An 18,768-nucleotide genomic window follows, 5' to 3' on the forward strand; every position below is an offset into this window, starting at 1 on the left:
GAAAAGTTGTTGCTTAGGAGTTTTACTTGATTAGATTTCAGCTTAGTCCAGTGAAGAGAAAGTATAGGGAAAGCATGGCTTCAAGTATATGAAAAGCAATCATGTAGAGGAACAAGTAGAAGTATTCTTGTCCCCAAAGAACAGAATTAAAAGTAATATGTAGAAGTTGCAGAGAGGAGAACACAATTACAGTTACCTGGAAAGAATGGACTGCCTTGGGAAGTTAATGGATCCTCCTCCATGGGGGGCTTCAGGCAGAGGCTAGATAACTTCTTGTCAGCTGTGTTAGAGTTAGGTATAACTTAGACTGAATGTCCTGTGAGGTCCCTTTCATTGTTAGTTTCTGTGAACTTTGTATGGCAGGAGTGAGCCTCAGCAGTGATTTTATTGCTGGCTTCTGTGGAGAAACGGAAGAAGATCACCTCCAAACTCTGTCCTTGCTTCGGGAAGTCCGCTACAATATAGGTTTCCTTTTTGCCTATAGTATGAGACAGGTGAGTTCTGGGTATGGCAAGCTTCCAGGTGGGAAACAATGGCAGAAAAGTGGCTTTAGCTAGCTTCCACAGTGCATTGTGCATAAAAGGACTGTACTCTGCTGTGCATGTGCTGCATTAGAAGCTGAATTAATTCAGGTCTTTCTTACTCCTTCTCTGTCCTGTCTTACTGTAGAAAACGCGAGCATATCACAGGCTTCAGGATGATGTTCCAGAGGAGTTGAAACAAAGGAGGCTTGCAGAGCTGATTACAGCTTTCCGAGAAGGAGCTGCAGAAGCCAACATGGCTGTGGTTGGCCACACTCAGCTTATCCTTGTGGAAGGGGTAAGGGTAGTGGGATGCTTTTCTTCAGTCTTATCTTTACTTAGAAGTATATCATGAACTTCCCCCTGTTCACTGCTCTCCCACCATAGACATGGACTTGCAAATTTTCCATAATGATGTTTGTGTCAGATTGGCTTTTGGCAGGTAACCGAACATTCATGTGAATCACAGGGATTTTCAATCTAATCTGACAAATGCATCTCCCAGGTACAAGGTGTTAGTTATCTAAGTACCAAAACAAGGAGAGGGGTTCTAACCCGAAGCCCTAGGTAATGCTCTAGGTAATGACTTACAGATGAATCTATTTGCTTGGCACAGGGAGGATAGAGGGTAAGCTATGGTTCCCTGGACAAGTCCCTCTAAGTACAGAGCAGGTGCATTGATCTGCACCAATAGAGATTCTTCTTTGGGAATTCCCAAAGACATCTCAGATCCAGTGCTTTCTCTGCACCAAAATAAAAATGAAACTACTTAATAGTAGGAAGAAGGAATTTTAAGATTTAGCGCTGAAGATAATATTTCCTATGTTTCTAATCACTTAGGATAATAAGAGCTAATCTTGATTACCTGTGGCAATTTATCTAGCATCTTGATTAAAATGTCAGCTATTATTACTATTAATCTTAATCAGTATTTTATCCTGGGCTGTTTTCACTTGATCACCTAATACATTCCTAGATGACTTGTTCCTGAGTTTTTAGGTGCTGAGTGCCCAAGGAGTAAAAATTTAATTAAAATTGGCCAAACATAGGATGGTAATTCTTTCCCCAATAAAATTGTATATTCTTATCTTTTGGGTAAGGAAGCTTTTTTGGTAATGAAGTATCTTGCTGAAAAATCTATATCCATCGTGATATGAAGTTGTTTTTGTTGTGGCTACATGGCAAAAAAAAAATTATTAATTTTAAAATTATAACTTTTTTTTTGACAGTACATATGCATAGGTAATTTTTATTTATTTATTTATTTTTTACAACATTATCCCTTGTACTCCCTTCTGTTCCGAGTTTTTCCCCTCCTTCCCTCCATCTCCTCCCCTAGATGGCAGTCATTCCCATACATATTAAATATCTTATAGTATATCCTAGGTACAATATATATGTGCAGAACCAAATTTTGTTGTTGTTGTTTTGCAAAGGAAGAATTGTATTCGGAAGGTAAAAATAATCTGGGAAGAAAAATGAAAAACAAACAAACAAACAAAATGCTCACAGTTTACACTCATTTCCCAGTGTTCCTTTTCTGGGTGTAGCTGATTCTGCCCATCATTGATCAATTGGAATTGGATTAGCTCTTCTCTATGTTGAAGATATCCACTTCCATCAGAATACATCCTCATACAGTATCATTCTTGAAGTGTATAATGATCTCCTAGTTCTGCTCGTTTCATTCAGCATCAGTTGATGTAAGTCTCTCCAAGTCTCTCTGTATTCCTCTTGTTGGTCATTTCTTACAGAACAATAATATTCCATAACATTCATATACCATAATTTATCCAACTATTCTCCAATTGATGGGCATCCATTCATTTTCCAGTTTCTAGCCACTACAAAAAGGGCTGCCACAAACATTTTGGCACATACAGGTCCCTTTCCCTTCTTTAGTATTTCCTTGGGATATAAGCCCAGTAGTAGCACTCCTGGGTCAAAGGGTATGCACATTTTGATAACTTTTTGGGCATAATTCCAGATTGCTCTCCAGAATGTTTGGATTCTTTCACAACTCCACCAACAATGCATCAGTGTCCCGGTTTTCCCACAGCCTCTCCAACAGTCATCATTATTTGTTCCTGTCATGTTAGCCAATCTGACAGGTGTGTAGTGGTATCTCAGAATTGTCTTAATTTGCATTTTTCTGATCAATAGTGATTTGGGACACTCTTTTGTATGAGTGGAAATAGTTTTAATTTTATCATCTGAAAATTGTTCATATCCTTTGACCATTTATCAATTGGAGAATGGCTTGATTTCTTATAAATTAAAGTCAGTTCTCTGTATATTTTGGAGATGAGGCCTTTATCAGAACCTTTAACTGTAAAAATGTTTTCCCAATTTGTTACTTCCCTTCTAATCTTGTTTGCATTAGTTTTGTTTGTGCAAAAACTTTTTAATATGATGTAATCAAAATCTTCTATTTTGTGATCAATAATGATCTCTAGTTCTCCTTTGGACACAAATTCCTTCCTCCTCCACAAGTCTGAGAGGTAAACTATCCTATGTTCCTCTAATTTATTTATGATCTCATTCTTTATGCCTAAGTCTTGGACCCATTTTGATCTTATCTTAGTATGTAGTGTTAAATGTGGGTCCATGCCTAGTTTCTGCCATAATTTTTTTTTTAATAGCTTTTTATTTACAAGATAGGTGCATGGGCAATTTTTCAGCATTGACAATTGCAAAACTTTTTGTTCCAACTTTCCCCCTCCTTCCCCCTACCCCTTTCTCCAGATGGCAGGTTGACCAATACATGTTAAATATGTTAAAGTATAGGTTAAATACAATATATGTATATGTGTCCATACAGTTATTTTGCTATAAGAATCGGACTTTGAAACAGTGTACAATTAATTAGCCTGTGAAGGTAGACAAAAATGCAGGTAGACAAAAATAGAGGGATTGGGAATTCTATGTTCATAGTCATCTCCCAGAGTTCTTTCGCTGGGTGTAGCTGGTTCAGTTCATTACTGTTCTATTGGAGCTGATTTGTTTCATCTCATTGTTGAAGAGGGCCATGTCCATCAGAATTAATCATCATATAGTGTTGTTGAAGTATATAATGATCTCCTGGTCCTGCTCAATTCACTCAGCATCAGTTCATGTAAATCTCTCAAGACCTTTCTGAAATCATCCCACTGGTCATTTCTTACAGAACAATAATATTCCATAATCTTCATATACCACAATTTATTCAGCCATTCTCCAATTGATGGGCATCCAGTTTCCAGTTTCTGGCCACTACAAAGAGGGCTGCATGGCAAAAATTCTTACTGCATTTATTTTATCTGTGATTATTTCAAGATAAATAGGCCTATTTCTGGGATAGGTTTAGGAAACTTACAATTTGTCTTTCAATTAACAAGCATTTATTTTTTCTTAATTTTCCATGCATATATCCAATTTAAAAGGGAAAAAAAAAGAAATAAAACATTTGTAACAAGTACAAATGGTAAAGCAAATTCCTACATTTATATCTATCTGTCAATATCTCTTTGAATTTAACAGCTTTCTGTCAGGATGTGAGTAACCTTTTTAGATTGTCTATGCAAATTCATAGCTCCACCAATATTGTATTAATATACCTGTTTTGCAGCTCCGCCAACATTCTTCATTTTCCATTTTAATCATCATTGTCAATATGATAGCTATGAGATAGAAGAACCTCAAAGTTACTTTAATATAAATTTCTTTAACTATTAGTGATTTATAGCTTTTTTTTTTTTTTTTTTTTTAATGATAGCTTGGGTATCTTTATTTGAGAAATATCTGTTAATTTGTTTTTTTTTTTGTTGTTGTTGTTGTTTTTTTTTTGTTTTGTTTTTAAAACTTGGGTCTCTCTATTGTACTTAGACCCAGTTCACTATTGATCAGCACGGGAGCTTGAGCCAGCTCTTTTTCAGACCTGGACTAATCTTGTCCTCCTTAGGCATCCTGGTGACTGCCTTGCTATTTCCAGGAGCCTACCAACTTAATTGCAGATTTAGCATGGAAACCTGGTAAGCTTTAGTCTTTCTACTGAAGTTTAGAACTCCTGATCATGCAGTCCACTAATCTCAGTATTGTCAGGCAGTACAGGCATGTACTACCACCCTCACCTATTCCTAAATGCTTATAAATTTGAATCAATTCCACCTACATTTTGGAAATAAAACTTTTATGAGAATAACTTGCTTCAATTTTTTTCCTCATTTAATTGTTTCCTTCTAATTTTAGCTACATTAGTTTTATGCAAAACCTTTTCAATTTTATTTAATTGAAATTATTCATTTTATCTTTTGTGATCCTCTCTATCCTTTGTTGGATCATGAATTCCATGAATTCTTCTTTGCTCATCTAAATTGTTCATGGTGTAATTTTTTTCTTTTAAGTTTTTTATTCACTTGGAGTTAATCTCACTATGTAGTGTAAGGTATTATCAAAGATGGGTAGTGTTTTTTGTCAGAAGTTTTTTCTATTAATGTATTTATATAGTTATCACTGATATCATATAACTTTTTTTTTACTTGTTAATATGATTTATGATATTAATGGTTTCCCTAATACTGAATCCATTTTTCATTCCTAGTATAAATGCAAAGTTCTGTATCCTCTTTTCTACTATTTTATTTAGAATTTTAATATCATTATGTTCTAGGGATATTGGTCTTTTGTTTTCTTTCTCTCTCTCTCTCTCCTTTTTTTTTTTTTTTTAATTGTTCTTGATTTAGGGATCAAGACCATGTGATATGAGTTTACATGAAAACATAGTTCTTTATTGAAGGAATTTGGTAGGATTACTTCTTTTCCAACTTTTTTCAAACAATTTGATCAAATTAATTTGTGGGTGTTTTGATGTCAGTTTTTTCTTTAAAGTTCATTTATGGCTTAATTTTTTAATTTATGTCTTATTCTTTTGAGTTGGGTTATTTAAATTCTTTACTTCTTTTCCTATTAATCTGGACATTTTGTATTTTTGTAAACCTTAATTCATTTTATTTAAAGTTAGTGGTTTATTGGCATATACTTAGGTAATATAATTTTCTACAATCCTAGTTTGTTCACTTGTCGCCAACATTTTTTCCTCTTTTTTTAACTTTCCCCCTTCATCCCTTTTCTACTATAATTATCATAATAAAAAAGAATAGCATTCATTTACATTTTTTATTAATTAGTTATGCTTTAACATGGCCAAGTTACAATATATTATTTTTCTCACTCAAAAACAGGTATTTGGTAAGCAGTTGTTAAATACCTGTGCTGAGAGATTGAGATACAAATAAAAGTAAAACCAATACTGGTTGCCTTCAATGTGCAGCCTTCAAAGAGCTCACATTTCAATGGGGATAATGATATATATATATATATATATATATATATATATATATATATATATATATATATTACTAGGCAGACTTAAGATAGCTATGTATCTGTCAGTTTAGATAAATTGAAAGAAAGAGAGACAGAGAGAGAGAAAGTATGAGTGCAACCATGAGTGCATGTGTAAATGGAAAGTAATCTCAGAGAGGAGACCACTGGCATCTGGGAAAGGTCTCCTTAAAAAGATGAAATTTGAACATTTGTAAATACTTTTTAAAAATTTTGTCTTTCAGAAGGGGATTGGAGCCTTTGAGTGGCTATTTTGCCCTCTGATTCTGGGACATCAGGGCAGTTGCTGTGATGATTTCTTGAAAGATATTGTCTAGGCTCTTTTTTTCATCATAGTTTTCAGGTAGTCCAATAAATAATTCTTAAGATTGCCTTTCCTTGATCTATTTTTTAGGGTTTTTTTTTTTTTTTTTCTGGTAAGGAATTTTATATTCTTTTATTTTATTTTTTTCATTTTTTTGGTTTTGTTTGACTTATTTTTGATATCTCATTGAGTCATTCACTTTCATTTGTTCAATTCTAATTTTTAGTGAATTATTTTCTTCAGTTAGCTTTTTTATCTCTTTTTGCATCTGGCCAATTGAACTCTTAAATAAGTTGTTTTTGTTTATTGGAATTATTTCCCATTTCACAGATTCTGTTTTTAAAGGAATTTTCTTTTTCTATTTCATAAAATCTATTTTTTAAGGAGTTTTTTCCAGATAATTTCTGTATTTCCTTTTCTTAACTCTCCTATAAAGCTCTCATTTCCTTTCCCCATTTTTCTTCTAACTCTCCTATAATATCCTTTATGAATTCTTTCAAGAGAACCTTGTGAGATGGAGACCAATTCATAGCACTCTTCGAAGCTTCATCTGGAGATGTTTTGCCTTTAGTGTCCTCAGGGTTTGAGGTCTGTTCTTCTCTTTCTCTATAAAAGCTATCTATGGTCAGAGCTCTTTTTTGCTCATTTTAAAACATTGAGATCTGCTCTTAAGGTAAAGGGGAGATTGTCCCAAGCTTCTTTTACAGGCATCAGTGGCTTCACGCAATGTCCTGGGGTCACCACTGCTGTTGGCTTCCTTGCTGGGTATGGCTAAGTCCCACTTATTGTGCTGGGATTCAGGGGCTCACTATTTGCCTTCTGTAGTTATTTTGGTGGTCTCATAGCTAGTCTGTTTCCAAACTGGTTTCTGCATCAGGATAGAGTAGCCAAGGCTGCTGTATGTTGGCTAAAGCCTCCTTCTAGATTCCACTCTGTCCTTGGTCTCTGCACTCTGCCTTCCACCCCTCATCCCCGCAGTGAAACAGACCTTTTCTGAAGTTCTTCCAAAATATTTTCTGCTGGACATTATTTACACTTGAAATATTTGGGGGTTCTGTCACTCTAAGACCAATTCAGAGGCTTGATCTGGTGTTGATCTCAGGGAAGCCAGGAAGAGCTCAGACAAAAACCTTTCTCCTCTCCTGCCATCTTGGCTCTGCCCTGGTGGATTTTTTCAATGGCTATTTAACTTTCTGGTTTTAGGATGTCAGGGCAGGTTTCCTTGATGATTTCTTGAAATCTTGAAAGATGTTGTCCAGGCTTTTTCTTTCTTTTTTTTTTTTTTAAATCATGGTTTTCAGATAATCCAATAATTCTTAGATTGTCTCTCCTAGGTCTATTTTACAGGTCAGTTGTTTTGCCAGTGAGGTTTATATTTTCTTCTGTTCTTTCATTTCTTTGGTTTTATTTGACTAATTTTTGATGTCTCATTGAGTTGTTCACTTTCATTTATCCAATTCCAATTTTTAATAAATTATTTTCTTCAGTTAATTTTTTTAACCTCATTTTGCATTTGTTTTGTTCATTGGATTTGTTTTTCTGTTTCACCAGTTCTATTTTTCAAGGAGTTATTCTCTTTTTCCATTTTGCCAAATCTATTTTTTAAAAAGTTGTTTTCCTCAGCATATATTTTTTCTATTTCACCAAATTTATTTTTTAAGGTTTTTTCTTCAGTCAATATCTGTGTTTCTTTTTCCAAACTCTCCTGCAAAGCTCTCATTTCCTTTCCCCATTTTCTTTAATTCAACTAAATTCATCTGAATTTATCTAAAAGAGCCTTTTGAGTTGGAGACCAGCCCCTTTGAAGCTTTATCTGGAAGCTTTGGATATAAGTGCTTTGTCTTTAGTGTTCTCAGGGTTTGGGTTCTGTTCTTATCTGTCTCTATAATAGCTATCTGTGATCAGAGTTCTTTTTTGATTTTTTGCTCATTTTTAAAGGTTGAGGCTTTAGGGCAGAGGAGATTGTCCTGAGCTTCATCTACAGAAAGACAGGGCTTCTCACTGCTTTCCCACTGTTCTAGGTGGGCCTAGTCAAGTCATGCCTATTATGTTGGGATTCAGGGTTCACTATTTGCCTTCTCTAGTTGCATTGGAGGTCTCACAATTAGTCTGCTAATCTACTGGCCTTCTGAACCAGGGCAGAGTAGCTAAAGCTGCTGCATTTTGGCTAAGAACCTTCCATTAGATTTCCCATTGGGGGGTTGGGGGGAAGGAGGCCTGGGCTGCGCTTGCACTGGGCCACTTCCTCTCCTTTTCAATTAAGATAGACCTTTCCTGAAGTCCTTCCAAGATATCTTATGTTGGAAATTTATTACACTTCAAATATTTGTGAATTCTGTCACCCCAAAATCTGTTCAGAGGCTTGATCTGCTGTTGATACTGAGGGAAGTCTTGTCTGCTCTCTTCCATCTTGGCTCTGCCTCTCCAGTTTTAACTTTTAAGGAATTATTTTCTTCAGTGAGTTTCTGTACTCCCTTTGTCCAATTCCACTTTTTGTGAAGATTTTTTTTCTTCGGTGATTTTTTTTTTTTTTTGATTTTTTTTTTTTTTTTTTTTTTTTTTGGTGCCTCTCTGGCCAATTTTGCTTTTTAGGGCATTTTTCTCCTCATTGGCTTTTTGTTGTTCCTTACCATTTAGCCTAGTCTGTTTTTTAAGATATTTTAGTATTTTTTTGTATCTTCTTTACCAAACTGTTGACTTGTTTTTCTTGATTTTCTTGCATCACTTTCATTTCTCTTCCCAATTTTTTCTCTATCTCTTGTAATTGATTTTCAAAGTCTTTTTGAACTCTTCCATAGCCTGAGAACAATTCTTATTTTTCTCAGAAGCTTTGGATATAGGTGCTTTGACTTTGTCATTTTCTTCTGCATGTGTGTTTTGATTTTCCTTGTCACTGTAGTATGGTCACAATGTTTTTCCATTGTTTGCTCATTTAACCAGCCTATTACTTGACTTTTTAACCTTTTTTAGAGTAAGGCTTTATTTCCAATGGAAAGTACACTGTTCTAAGTTTTAGGAATTTTGTGCAGCTGTTTTCAGAGATCCTTTTAGGAACCTTCCTAGGAGTTCTTCCAATGTGCTATGATCTAAAGAGAGATGTGTTGACTCCTCTCCTGGTCTGTGCTCTGGTCTGAGTGATCACAAGCATTCTTTTCTGCCCTGATAAGGTCCGTGCTCCATTGTGGCCACAAGCTCTAGTGTCCTAGCCTTTGACCTGAATATGGGTGAAGCAACAGAATCCTGCCTTAGTACTAGCAAAGAAATCCTGTAACCTCCTTCTGACCAGTTGTTTGACCCCCTTACTATCTGTGGGCTGAGAGCTCGAAAAGCAGATATTGTCCCTGTTGCTTCAGTGACTCCCCAGCCTGCTCCTGCTTGGCTGGGGCTGGGACTGTGTTAGACTGTTCTCTGCTCCCTTGCAGGTGAGATGGACCTTTGCTGCTGACCTTTTAAATTGTCTTTGGTATCTGAGAGGTCTGGAAACCATCCCTGCTGCCACTGATCCAGTCACCCTAAATGAAACCTGCTGCTGATTTGCTGCAGTTGGGGCCATGCTGGTGCAGGCCGAATTGGATTGTCTTTCCCACTGATCCTGGGGCAACAGGCTAACTACCTAAATTGTCTGGGGCTGGAGAATTGTTTGACTTTTTTTGTGGGTTTTACTGCGCTAGAATTTGCTCAGTCATTCATTATTTAAAGATATTTGGGCCATATTGGGGGAGACCTCGGGTGAATCCCTGACTTTACTCCACCATCTTTGCTCTGCCTTTTGTATATTATTTCTAACTGTGGCAATGGAGTTTCTGACAAACAAATGTGTCCCTGGAACAAGTCGTCATCTCTTTGAATTATTTTGCCATTTAGATCAGCTACAGCGCTGATTCTTTCATTGTGTCTAATAGCTTATATTTCTATTTTATGTTATACTTAACTAAGCCCTTGTGTCATGTCTTTATAGATAGCACAAGGGTTGTCATTTTAATGAAAGGAAAAGATCTTTGGCAAGTGGTGGATTCCTCTTTCCTGAAGATCTTCTGGCAGAGAATGAATGACTTTTTGTTAAATATGTTGGTAGAGGGGATTCTTGATAGCTATTGATCGAACTATACTTCTTCTTGAGGCCTTGAAAATTTAAGTGACTTCAGGGTCACACTTTTCCACTAGTACATTCAGTGAGCTGTGTGGTAGAGTGGGTAGAGAGCTAACGTTGGAATCTGGAAGATCCTAGCTTTAAATTCTGTCTGTGCCATATATCAATTGTCATTTTGTCACTTAATCTCTCAGTGCCTTAGATAATTATGTAAGACTCTCAGTCACATAACAATTGTTGATTTGCATTATTAAAAAGGGAGTTCCTTATTAAGATTTGCCAGTACAATGAAATCACAGATCTAATATTTCCTTCCCTCCCCCCCCCCAAAAAAAATCCTACCAGCCATATTTCTCACCTTTATATTTTATTTATTCACACAGGAGAATCCACTGTTTTTATTAGATATTTTCCATTTGTTGGCAGTACAACAGAAGACTTTGATTCTTCTTCTACTTCCCCATTTCTCTCTCACCTTCCTCACTGAATCTGAGATTCTGTTATATGGAGTGTCATTCTGCCACACGAAAAGATTTTTTTTCTTTTTTAATTATTTTTTTGTTTTTGTTTTTGTGAATATAATTAATTTTTTGTGTAATACATACTTTAAGTAGGGCCCCTGAATTTGAGAGTTGTACCTCAGAATTCATCTGGTACAATCAGTAACTGGAGGAAAAAGTGCCTTCATAATATACCTGGCAAGTATACCATACCTAGTCTTTACTCAGAGACTTTAAGTGAAGGGGAATTGATTGCCTTCTGGGATGGTTCCCTTCATATTTAAATAGCTCTGATTATTAGGAAGTTTTATCAAATCTAAACCTGCCTTTCTTTTACCTCTTAATTCTGGGTTTTGCCTTCTGAGACCAAATAAAGCAATTCTAATCTTTCTTCCCTAGCTTGGCCCTTCACATACTTGAAGTTATAATGCTTTCCCTTTAGCCTTATCTCATCTCCAGGTTCAACATCCCTAAGTCTTTTTCCTCAGATAATTTGAATTCAAAGTGTTTAAGCATCCTAATTATCCTTTATATATTTTCCAGCTCATCAGTGTCTTTCCCAAAATGTAGTGTCAAAAGCTAAATACATTTCTACTTGACCAGGATATTATACCGACTTATTTCTAGAACAGCTGTCTCATATTACTTGTTAATATGATTGCAACAATTTATGGCTTCTACTTCATACTTCTGATTCATAGTGAGTATGTTGTCCGCTAAATTCCCCAGAGCTTGATAAACTTTAAAAAATAATTTTGCAGCTAAAATTCCTCATTAGAGAATCCATCCTTCTCTGGCTGAGGGTGCTGTATAACTATCATGTGATAAAAATCGACAATTTCCAGAATAGAATTGTATTCTGCTTTTCAAGGATCTTAGAGTCCTTGGTAGTAATGTCTGAAAATGGAAATAAATCTTCTGTAATGTAATGAGTATTCAACAAGTATTCACAGAAATGCTTAATATTCTCTGACTGAGAGCATTACAGTAAATTAGGGGGTTTCATGAGGAATTGGACCTGGGTTTCTGCTAGGACTAGGCATTTGTGATCTTACATATCCTGCATGGAAATAAAAATCCTAAGCATCTTTCTCCTTGATACTTTTCTTGTCATGTCAAATCCTGTGTTACCCTCTGAACTCTTAAGGTCATTTATTATCCTTTGTGCATTCATTCACCAGTCCTGTCTCATAGAACTTACAAGATTGTTTTTAGAACAAATGCAATAGTTTTATAAGAAGCTTTGGAAGAGGACAAACCACTATGCCAGTATGATGAAAATTTTAATCTGGGCAGCCATAAAAGTGGCTTTTCTCTTACCATTCTCTGTCTTCACTTTGGCTTATGAATCACTCACTAGTCAGTGATGTTTAGCATCAAGAGATGCTAAATTTGCTTTTAATCTTCATGTTACTGAGATTAACCTTGTCCTAAAATTACTCTGTGTTATTCCCTCTTCATAAATGACCTTATTTATTCTTCCTGCTTATCCTAATCTGTCCATTATTGGGCCCAACTTAAGTTCTCTTTCTTTTGTGAAATTTCTATAATCTCTGCAGCTTCACCAGTCTTTCAACTCCTCTGATCATTGACTTGAAAACCATAGGAAATCTTAGGGCTTATGTAGTCAAGCTTCCCTTGTTTTGAAGGAACTACAGTGATTAAAGTCTTAAAGATAATTTAGTAGCAGAGCAGAAATTTGAATTCACATCTTCTGACTCCCAATTTAATGTCTCATTCCACTTCACAGTTTAACACTGCTTATCTATTGTTGTTTTCTGCTATTCACTTTTGCTACATGTGATTTAATTTTATTTCTTCAACTAGATATTAAGCTCCTTGCTGTCTAATGTTCTTTTCCTTTGCTTCCTGTCATCTTAGCCAATCTGAGAGGTGTGTAATGGTGTCTCAGAGTTATCTTAATTTGCATTTCTCTGATCAATAGTGATTTAGAGCACCTTTTCATACAACTAGAAAATGTTCATATCCTTTTGACCATTTATCAATTGGAGAATGGCTTGAATTCTTATAAATTTGAGTCAATTCTCTATATGTTTTAGAAATGTGCCTTTGAATGTAAAAATGTTTTCCCAGTTTCCCTTCTAATCTTGTCTGCATTAGTTTTGTTTGTACAAAAACTTTTTAACTTAATATAATCAGAATTATCTATTTTGTGATCAATAGTGATCTTTCATTCTTATTCAGTCACAAATTCCTTCCTCCTCCACAGATCTGAGAGGTAAATTATCCCATGTTCTTCTAATTTGTTTATAACATCATTCTTTATGTCTAGATCATGAACCCATTTTGACCTTATCTTGGTATATGGTGTTAGGTGTGGGTCAATGTCTAGTTTCTGCCATACTAGTTTCCAATTTTCCCAGTAGTTTTTGTCAAATAGTGAATTCTTATCCCAAAAGCTGGGGTCTTTGGGTATGTCAAACACTAGATTGATATAGTCATTGACTATTTTGTTCTGTGAGTCTAACCTATTCCACTGATCAACTGCTCTATTTCTTAGCCAATACCAAATGGTTTTGATAAGTGCTGCTTTATAATATAGTTTTAGATCTGGTACAGCTAGGCCACTTTCATTTGATTCTTCTTTTTTTTTTTTTTTTTTTTTCCCATTAGTTCCCTTGAAATTCTTGACCTTTTGTTCTTCCATATGAATTGTGTTGTTATTTTTTCTAGGTCAGTAAAATGGTTTCTTGGGAGTTTGATAGGTATAGCACTAAATAAATAGATTAGATAGTATTGTCATCTTTATTATATTTGCTCAACCTATCCAAGAGTGCTTGATATTTTTCCAGTTGTTTAGATCTGACTTTATTTGTGTAAAGTGTTTTGTAGTTTTGCTCATATGGTTCCTGACTTTCCCTTGGCAGATAGATTCCCAAATATTTTATACTATCGACAGTCATTTTAAATGGAATTTCTCTTTGTATCTCTTGTAGTTGGATTTTGTTAGTGTTGTATAAGAATGCTGATGATGTGGGTTTATTTTGTATCCTGCAACTTTGCTAAAGTTGTGGATTACTTCTGATAGCTTTTTAGTTGTTTCTCTGGGGTTCTCTAAGTATACTATCATATCATCTGCAAAGAGTGATAATTTGATTTCCTCATTACCTACTCTAATTCTTTTAAATCTCTTTTTCTTATTGCCAAAGCTAGCATTTCTAATACAATATTGAATAGTAATGGTGATAGTGGGCAACCTTGTTTCACCCTTGATCTTATTGGGAATGGTTCCAGTTTATCCTCATTACATATGATGCTGAATCTATTGAGGTAATCATATGTTTTTTATTAATTTAGTTATTGATATAGTCAATTATGCTAATAGTTTTCCTAATATTGAACCAGCCCTGCAGTCCTGGTATAAATCATACTTGGTCACAGTGTATTATCCTGGGGATGATTTTTTGTAATCTCTTTGCTAATATTTTATTTAAGATTTTTGCATCTATGTTCATTAGGGAGATTGGTCTATAATTTTCTTTCTCTGTTTTCATCCTACTTGGTTTAGGTATCAGTACCATGTCTGTGTCATAAAAGAAATTTGGTAGGATTCCTTCATTCCCTTTTTTTTTCAAATAGTTTATATAGTATTAGAGTTAATTGTTCTTTGAATGTTTGGTAGAATTCACATGTAAATCCATCTGGTCTTGGGGATTGTTAATTAGTAGCTTATTTTATATCTTTTTCTAAAATGGGATTATTTAAATAATTTATTTCCTGTTCTGTTAATCTGGGCAATCTATATTTTTGTAAGTATTCCTCCATTTCACTTAGGTTGTCAAATTTATTGGCATAAAGTTGGGCAAAATAACTCCTAATTATTGCTCTAATTTCCTTTTCATTGGTGGAGAGTTCTCCCTTTTCATTTTTGAGATTAACAATTTGATTTTTCTCTTTCCTTTTTCAAATCAAATTAACTAAAGGTTTATCTATTTTGTTGGTTTTTTCATAAAACCAACTCTCAGTTTTATATATTAATTCAGTAGTTTTTTTTTTTTAATTTCAATTTTATTGATCTCTCCTTTTATTTTTAAATTCAAGTTTAGGTGTTTGAAGGTTTCAAATTTGCTCTTTTTCTAGCTTTTTTAGTTGCAAGCCCAATTTATTGATCTTTTTTTTTTCTCTATTTTATGCAAATAAGTATCTAGAGATATAAAATTTCCCCTTATTACCACATTGGCTGCATCCCACAAATTTTGGTATGTTGTTAAATTATTGTCACTCTCTTGACAAAATTATTGATTGTGTCTATGATTTGATGTTTACCCATTCATTCTTTAAAATGAGATTATTTAGTTTCCAATTACTTTTTAGTCTATTTTCCCTATTCCTGCTTTTCTGCATTTGATTTTGAAGTCTTTATGTCCTAATATATGGTCAGTTTTTGTATAGGTTCCATGAACTGCTGAGAAGAAAGTGTACTCCTTTCTATCTCCATTCAGTTTTCTCCAAAGATATGTCATATCTACTTTTTCTAGTATTCTATTTACCTTTTTAACTTCTTCCGTATTTATTTTGTGTTTGATTTATCTAGTACTGAGAGAACAAGGTTGAGATCTCCCACTATTATAGTTTTGTTGTCTATTTCTTCTTGCAACTCTCTTAACTTCTCCTTTAGGAATTTAGATGCTACACCACTTGGTGCATATATGTTTAGTTTTGATATTGCTTCATTATCTATTGTACCCTTTAGCAAGATATAGTTTCCTTCCTTATCTCTTTTAATTAGATCAATTTTTGCTTTTGTTTTTTTCTGAGATCAGGATGGCTACCTCTGCTTTTTTAATTTCACCTGAAACATAATGTATTCTACTCCAGCCTTTTACCTTTACTCTGTATGTATTGCTCTGCTTTAAATGTGTTTCTTGTAAACAACATATTGTAGGATTCTAGCTTTTAATCGTCTGCTATCCATTGCTTTACGGGAAAGTTCATCCTAGTCACATTTACAGTTAAAACTACTAATTCTGTATTTCCTACCATCTTATTAACCCCAAATTATACTTTATTCTTTCCTTTTCCCCTTTCCCTCCTCCCCAGTATTTTACTTATGAGCACTACTTGCCTCAAGCAGCCCTCCCCCTTTAGAGTTCCTTCCCTTTTCTTATACCTTTTCCCTACTATTTCTGTTTTCCCTTCTGTTTAGCCTGCCCCTTCCCTTTTCCCCTTTTCCTTCTCACTTTTCTATAGGGTGAGAGAAGTTTCTCGGTGAAACCAAATATATCTAATATTCCTTCTTTGAGCCCATCCCCCTCCCCCTCCACCTGTGTGGTGAGATCTCTGGAAGCTTCCTGTTTACTGTCATGGTCCCAGATGCCGCTATTGCAATGCTGGTGCTGTAGCTGTTGACTCATTGGCCCCTAAAACCCAGTCCTGAGCAAGGGCTCCCCTCATATCCTGATATATCAAACCTTTCTTGCTGAGTTGTCTTTGGCCTCTGGACTGAGAGGTCTGGAGATTACTGTTACTGATGCCAATGGAGATGTCCCACAGCCTGTTCCTGGTTTCCTGGAGTTTGTGCTATGCTGACTTGGCCTATGCCAAGATTGTGATCCAGATCCACCCTGATGCTGACTTTACAAGCTACCTTCCACTGGAAAATTGTTCAACTTCATTTTGTAGTGGGTTCTGACGCTATACAATTTGCTTAGAGTCATAATTTCAAGATATTTGCAAGGATTGGGGGAGAACTTGACAAATATCTACCTTTACCATCTTGGCTCTGTCCTCTTGTAATAAATCTTTTTTAAAAAGTTCATTGATATCATTTGTTTTTACATCATCTTTTATATCACCTTAATTTTCAAATGTAAAACCAATCTCTTGTAACAAAGCACTTTTTTTTCAAGCAGAAAAGCAGTTCAGCAAAGCTAATCAGAAAATCAACCCTGTGTATAGTATTCCATACTCATGCTTTTCATCTCTGAAAAGAAACATTTTCTGACAAGTTGGACCATTATAATTACAAAATGTTCAATGTAGTTATTTTTGTTCTTTCCATTTACATTTTTGTAGTCATCATGTATATTGTTTCTCTAATTCTGCTTCAGTTTTCATCAGTTCATAGAAGTTTCTGCTTCTTTATATACTTCATGTATATCACTTCTTATATTATTCCATTAATGTAATTGAATTTTTTTCAGCCATTCACTAATCCCAAGTGATTATTCTAAATATAATTATTTTTTTTTCTCTCTTCAGCCCAGTAAGCGCTCTACCACTGAGTTATATGGAAGGAATGATGGAAACATCAAAGTGATCTTTCCTGACATAGAGTTGGAAGATGGCTTAACCCGAGCTCAGCCAGGAGATTATGTGTTAGTGAAGGTATGGCTCCATTTTTAGTTTTAAGTTTGCTTTAGATGATTTACATTTTATTTTTCTATTAAATATGTTTCAATAATCATTTCAACAATTTCTGACTTCACATTTGTATTATGGAAATCCTACTTACTCTAAAATGTGCTTCTTGGTTCTTATCTTGACTCAGTATTATTTGATGCTAAGTCAAGAGAAAGGGAGAGTGGCAAAGGCTTCTCACTATTGCCTCAGTACTTTTCTTGACAAAGAGCATGAGATATGAAAATGAAAGGAGGAATAGAAGAGAAAAGCAATTTTTGTGCTTCTATTTCTCCTCTCCCCCACTTTAAAGGAAACGGGAGAATCAACTCTGTCCTGTTCTTTCTTCTTACTACTCTTCATTTCTTTTTTTATTCCTCACCAGAGTCATCACTCCTCTCTCTTCTCTCCAGGCCTTATTCAATTCTTCTTTGACTTGCATCGCAATTCTGTACTTCCTGTCATATTGTTCTTCCTTTCCCTTAACTACTTCTCTACCTTCTTTTCCCCTTTCTGCAAACCCTTACTCTCCAGAGGACCACGAGAATATTTTTTTCTATAGGTCCTCTTGTATGGATTGTCTGGTACTATTGAAACTTGGAATTCTTTAATAGCTACCATACCTCTTTTCCACAGTAGCCCTTTCCCCAAAGAGCTATATATGAATTCTTTACAAATTGATGTTTTTGGCTCTGTTGACTTTGTTTTTTGTCTTGGATGGCTTTTTTTCCCAGATCACCTCTTCCAACTCCCAGAGCCTGAAAGGAGTTGCTCTCTGCCGAACATCTCTGCAAGACTTCTCAGCACGTATTTGACCTGAATTGACATCCCCAAAGTTCTTTGGTATGCCCTGTTATAGTGATATTGTGAGAAGATTCTTGTGGCTATAGATTGTATTACATACAAATCTGGGGTCACTTCCAACTCTGAAATTCTGTGATAAAATGGCACTGAATAAGTTTTGTCAAAGACAAATTGAGAAGTGACGGGTTGAATAGTAGTATTTCTCTGACAAGGAATCATCATCAGTTAGGGAAGGAATTTTATGTCCGATGGAAAAAGAATCTTCTGGATGCACCTGCTACATGGAAGTATCTCCAAGAATCACTATTAAATGATTTATCCTACAGCTAAAATGTTTCTTGGTTTTTTTTGTTTGTTTGTTTGTTTGTTTTTTGTTTTTTTAATGCTGTGAAATTCAGTCAGTTATTTGTTTTATCTTCTGAACATCAGGTTTTCTAATTTAGTTGATGGCTGATAGATGGGTTAGTAGATGATCTTTCATTTCATCTTTTATGGCACCTGGATATCTCTACCTCATGTTGCCACAAATGTTCTTTTTCCTTCTCCCTACCTTATCCCCGTGTGCCCTTTCTTTTGTGTGTTGACTTCTCATGATTGAATATATATTCTTTGAGGGAATTTGTCTTACATTTGTATCCCCAGTGCTTATTCCAGTGCCTAGTCCATAACACTTGCACTCTCCCCTCCTCCTCCTGTCTCTGTGTCCTCTCCCTCCCCCTTTTTCTGAGCTTAACCACTGAGGGAACAATTAAGAGTTGAAGTGAACTTTAGAGGTTCATGAGCATGAATACCTACAGTGTTCCTATC

At 35.1% G+C, this 18,768-nt stretch overlaps 1 protein-coding gene across 5 annotated transcripts in view; it reads left to right on the forward strand.

Moving 5' to 3' along the window:
- CDK5RAP1 (CDK5RAP1 mitochondrial tRNA methylthiotransferase) overlaps positions 1-18,293 on the forward strand; it is a 39,054-nt gene extending 20,761 nt beyond the window's left edge. For all 5 annotated transcript variants that reach the window (XM_074292720.1, XM_074292719.1, XM_074292721.1 and 2 more), the window contains exons 11-14: positions 364-494; positions 670-819; positions 17,020-17,145; positions 17,892-18,293. In XM_074292720.1, coding sequence (XP_074148821.1) covers positions 364-494; positions 670-819; positions 17,020-17,145; positions 17,892-17,972 — 488 coding nt within the window. In that variant the 3' untranslated portion in view covers positions 17,973-18,293. The remainder of the gene's footprint in view (positions 1-363; positions 495-669; positions 820-17,019; positions 17,146-17,891) is intronic.
- The last annotated feature ends 475 nt before the right edge of the window (positions 18,294-18,768 follow it).

Source organism: Sminthopsis crassicaudata, chromosome 2 (genome assembly GCF_048593235.1).
Source record: "Sminthopsis crassicaudata isolate SCR6 chromosome 2, ASM4859323v1, whole genome shotgun sequence".
NCBI lineage: Eukaryota > Metazoa > Chordata > Mammalia > Dasyuromorphia > Dasyuridae > Sminthopsis > Sminthopsis crassicaudata.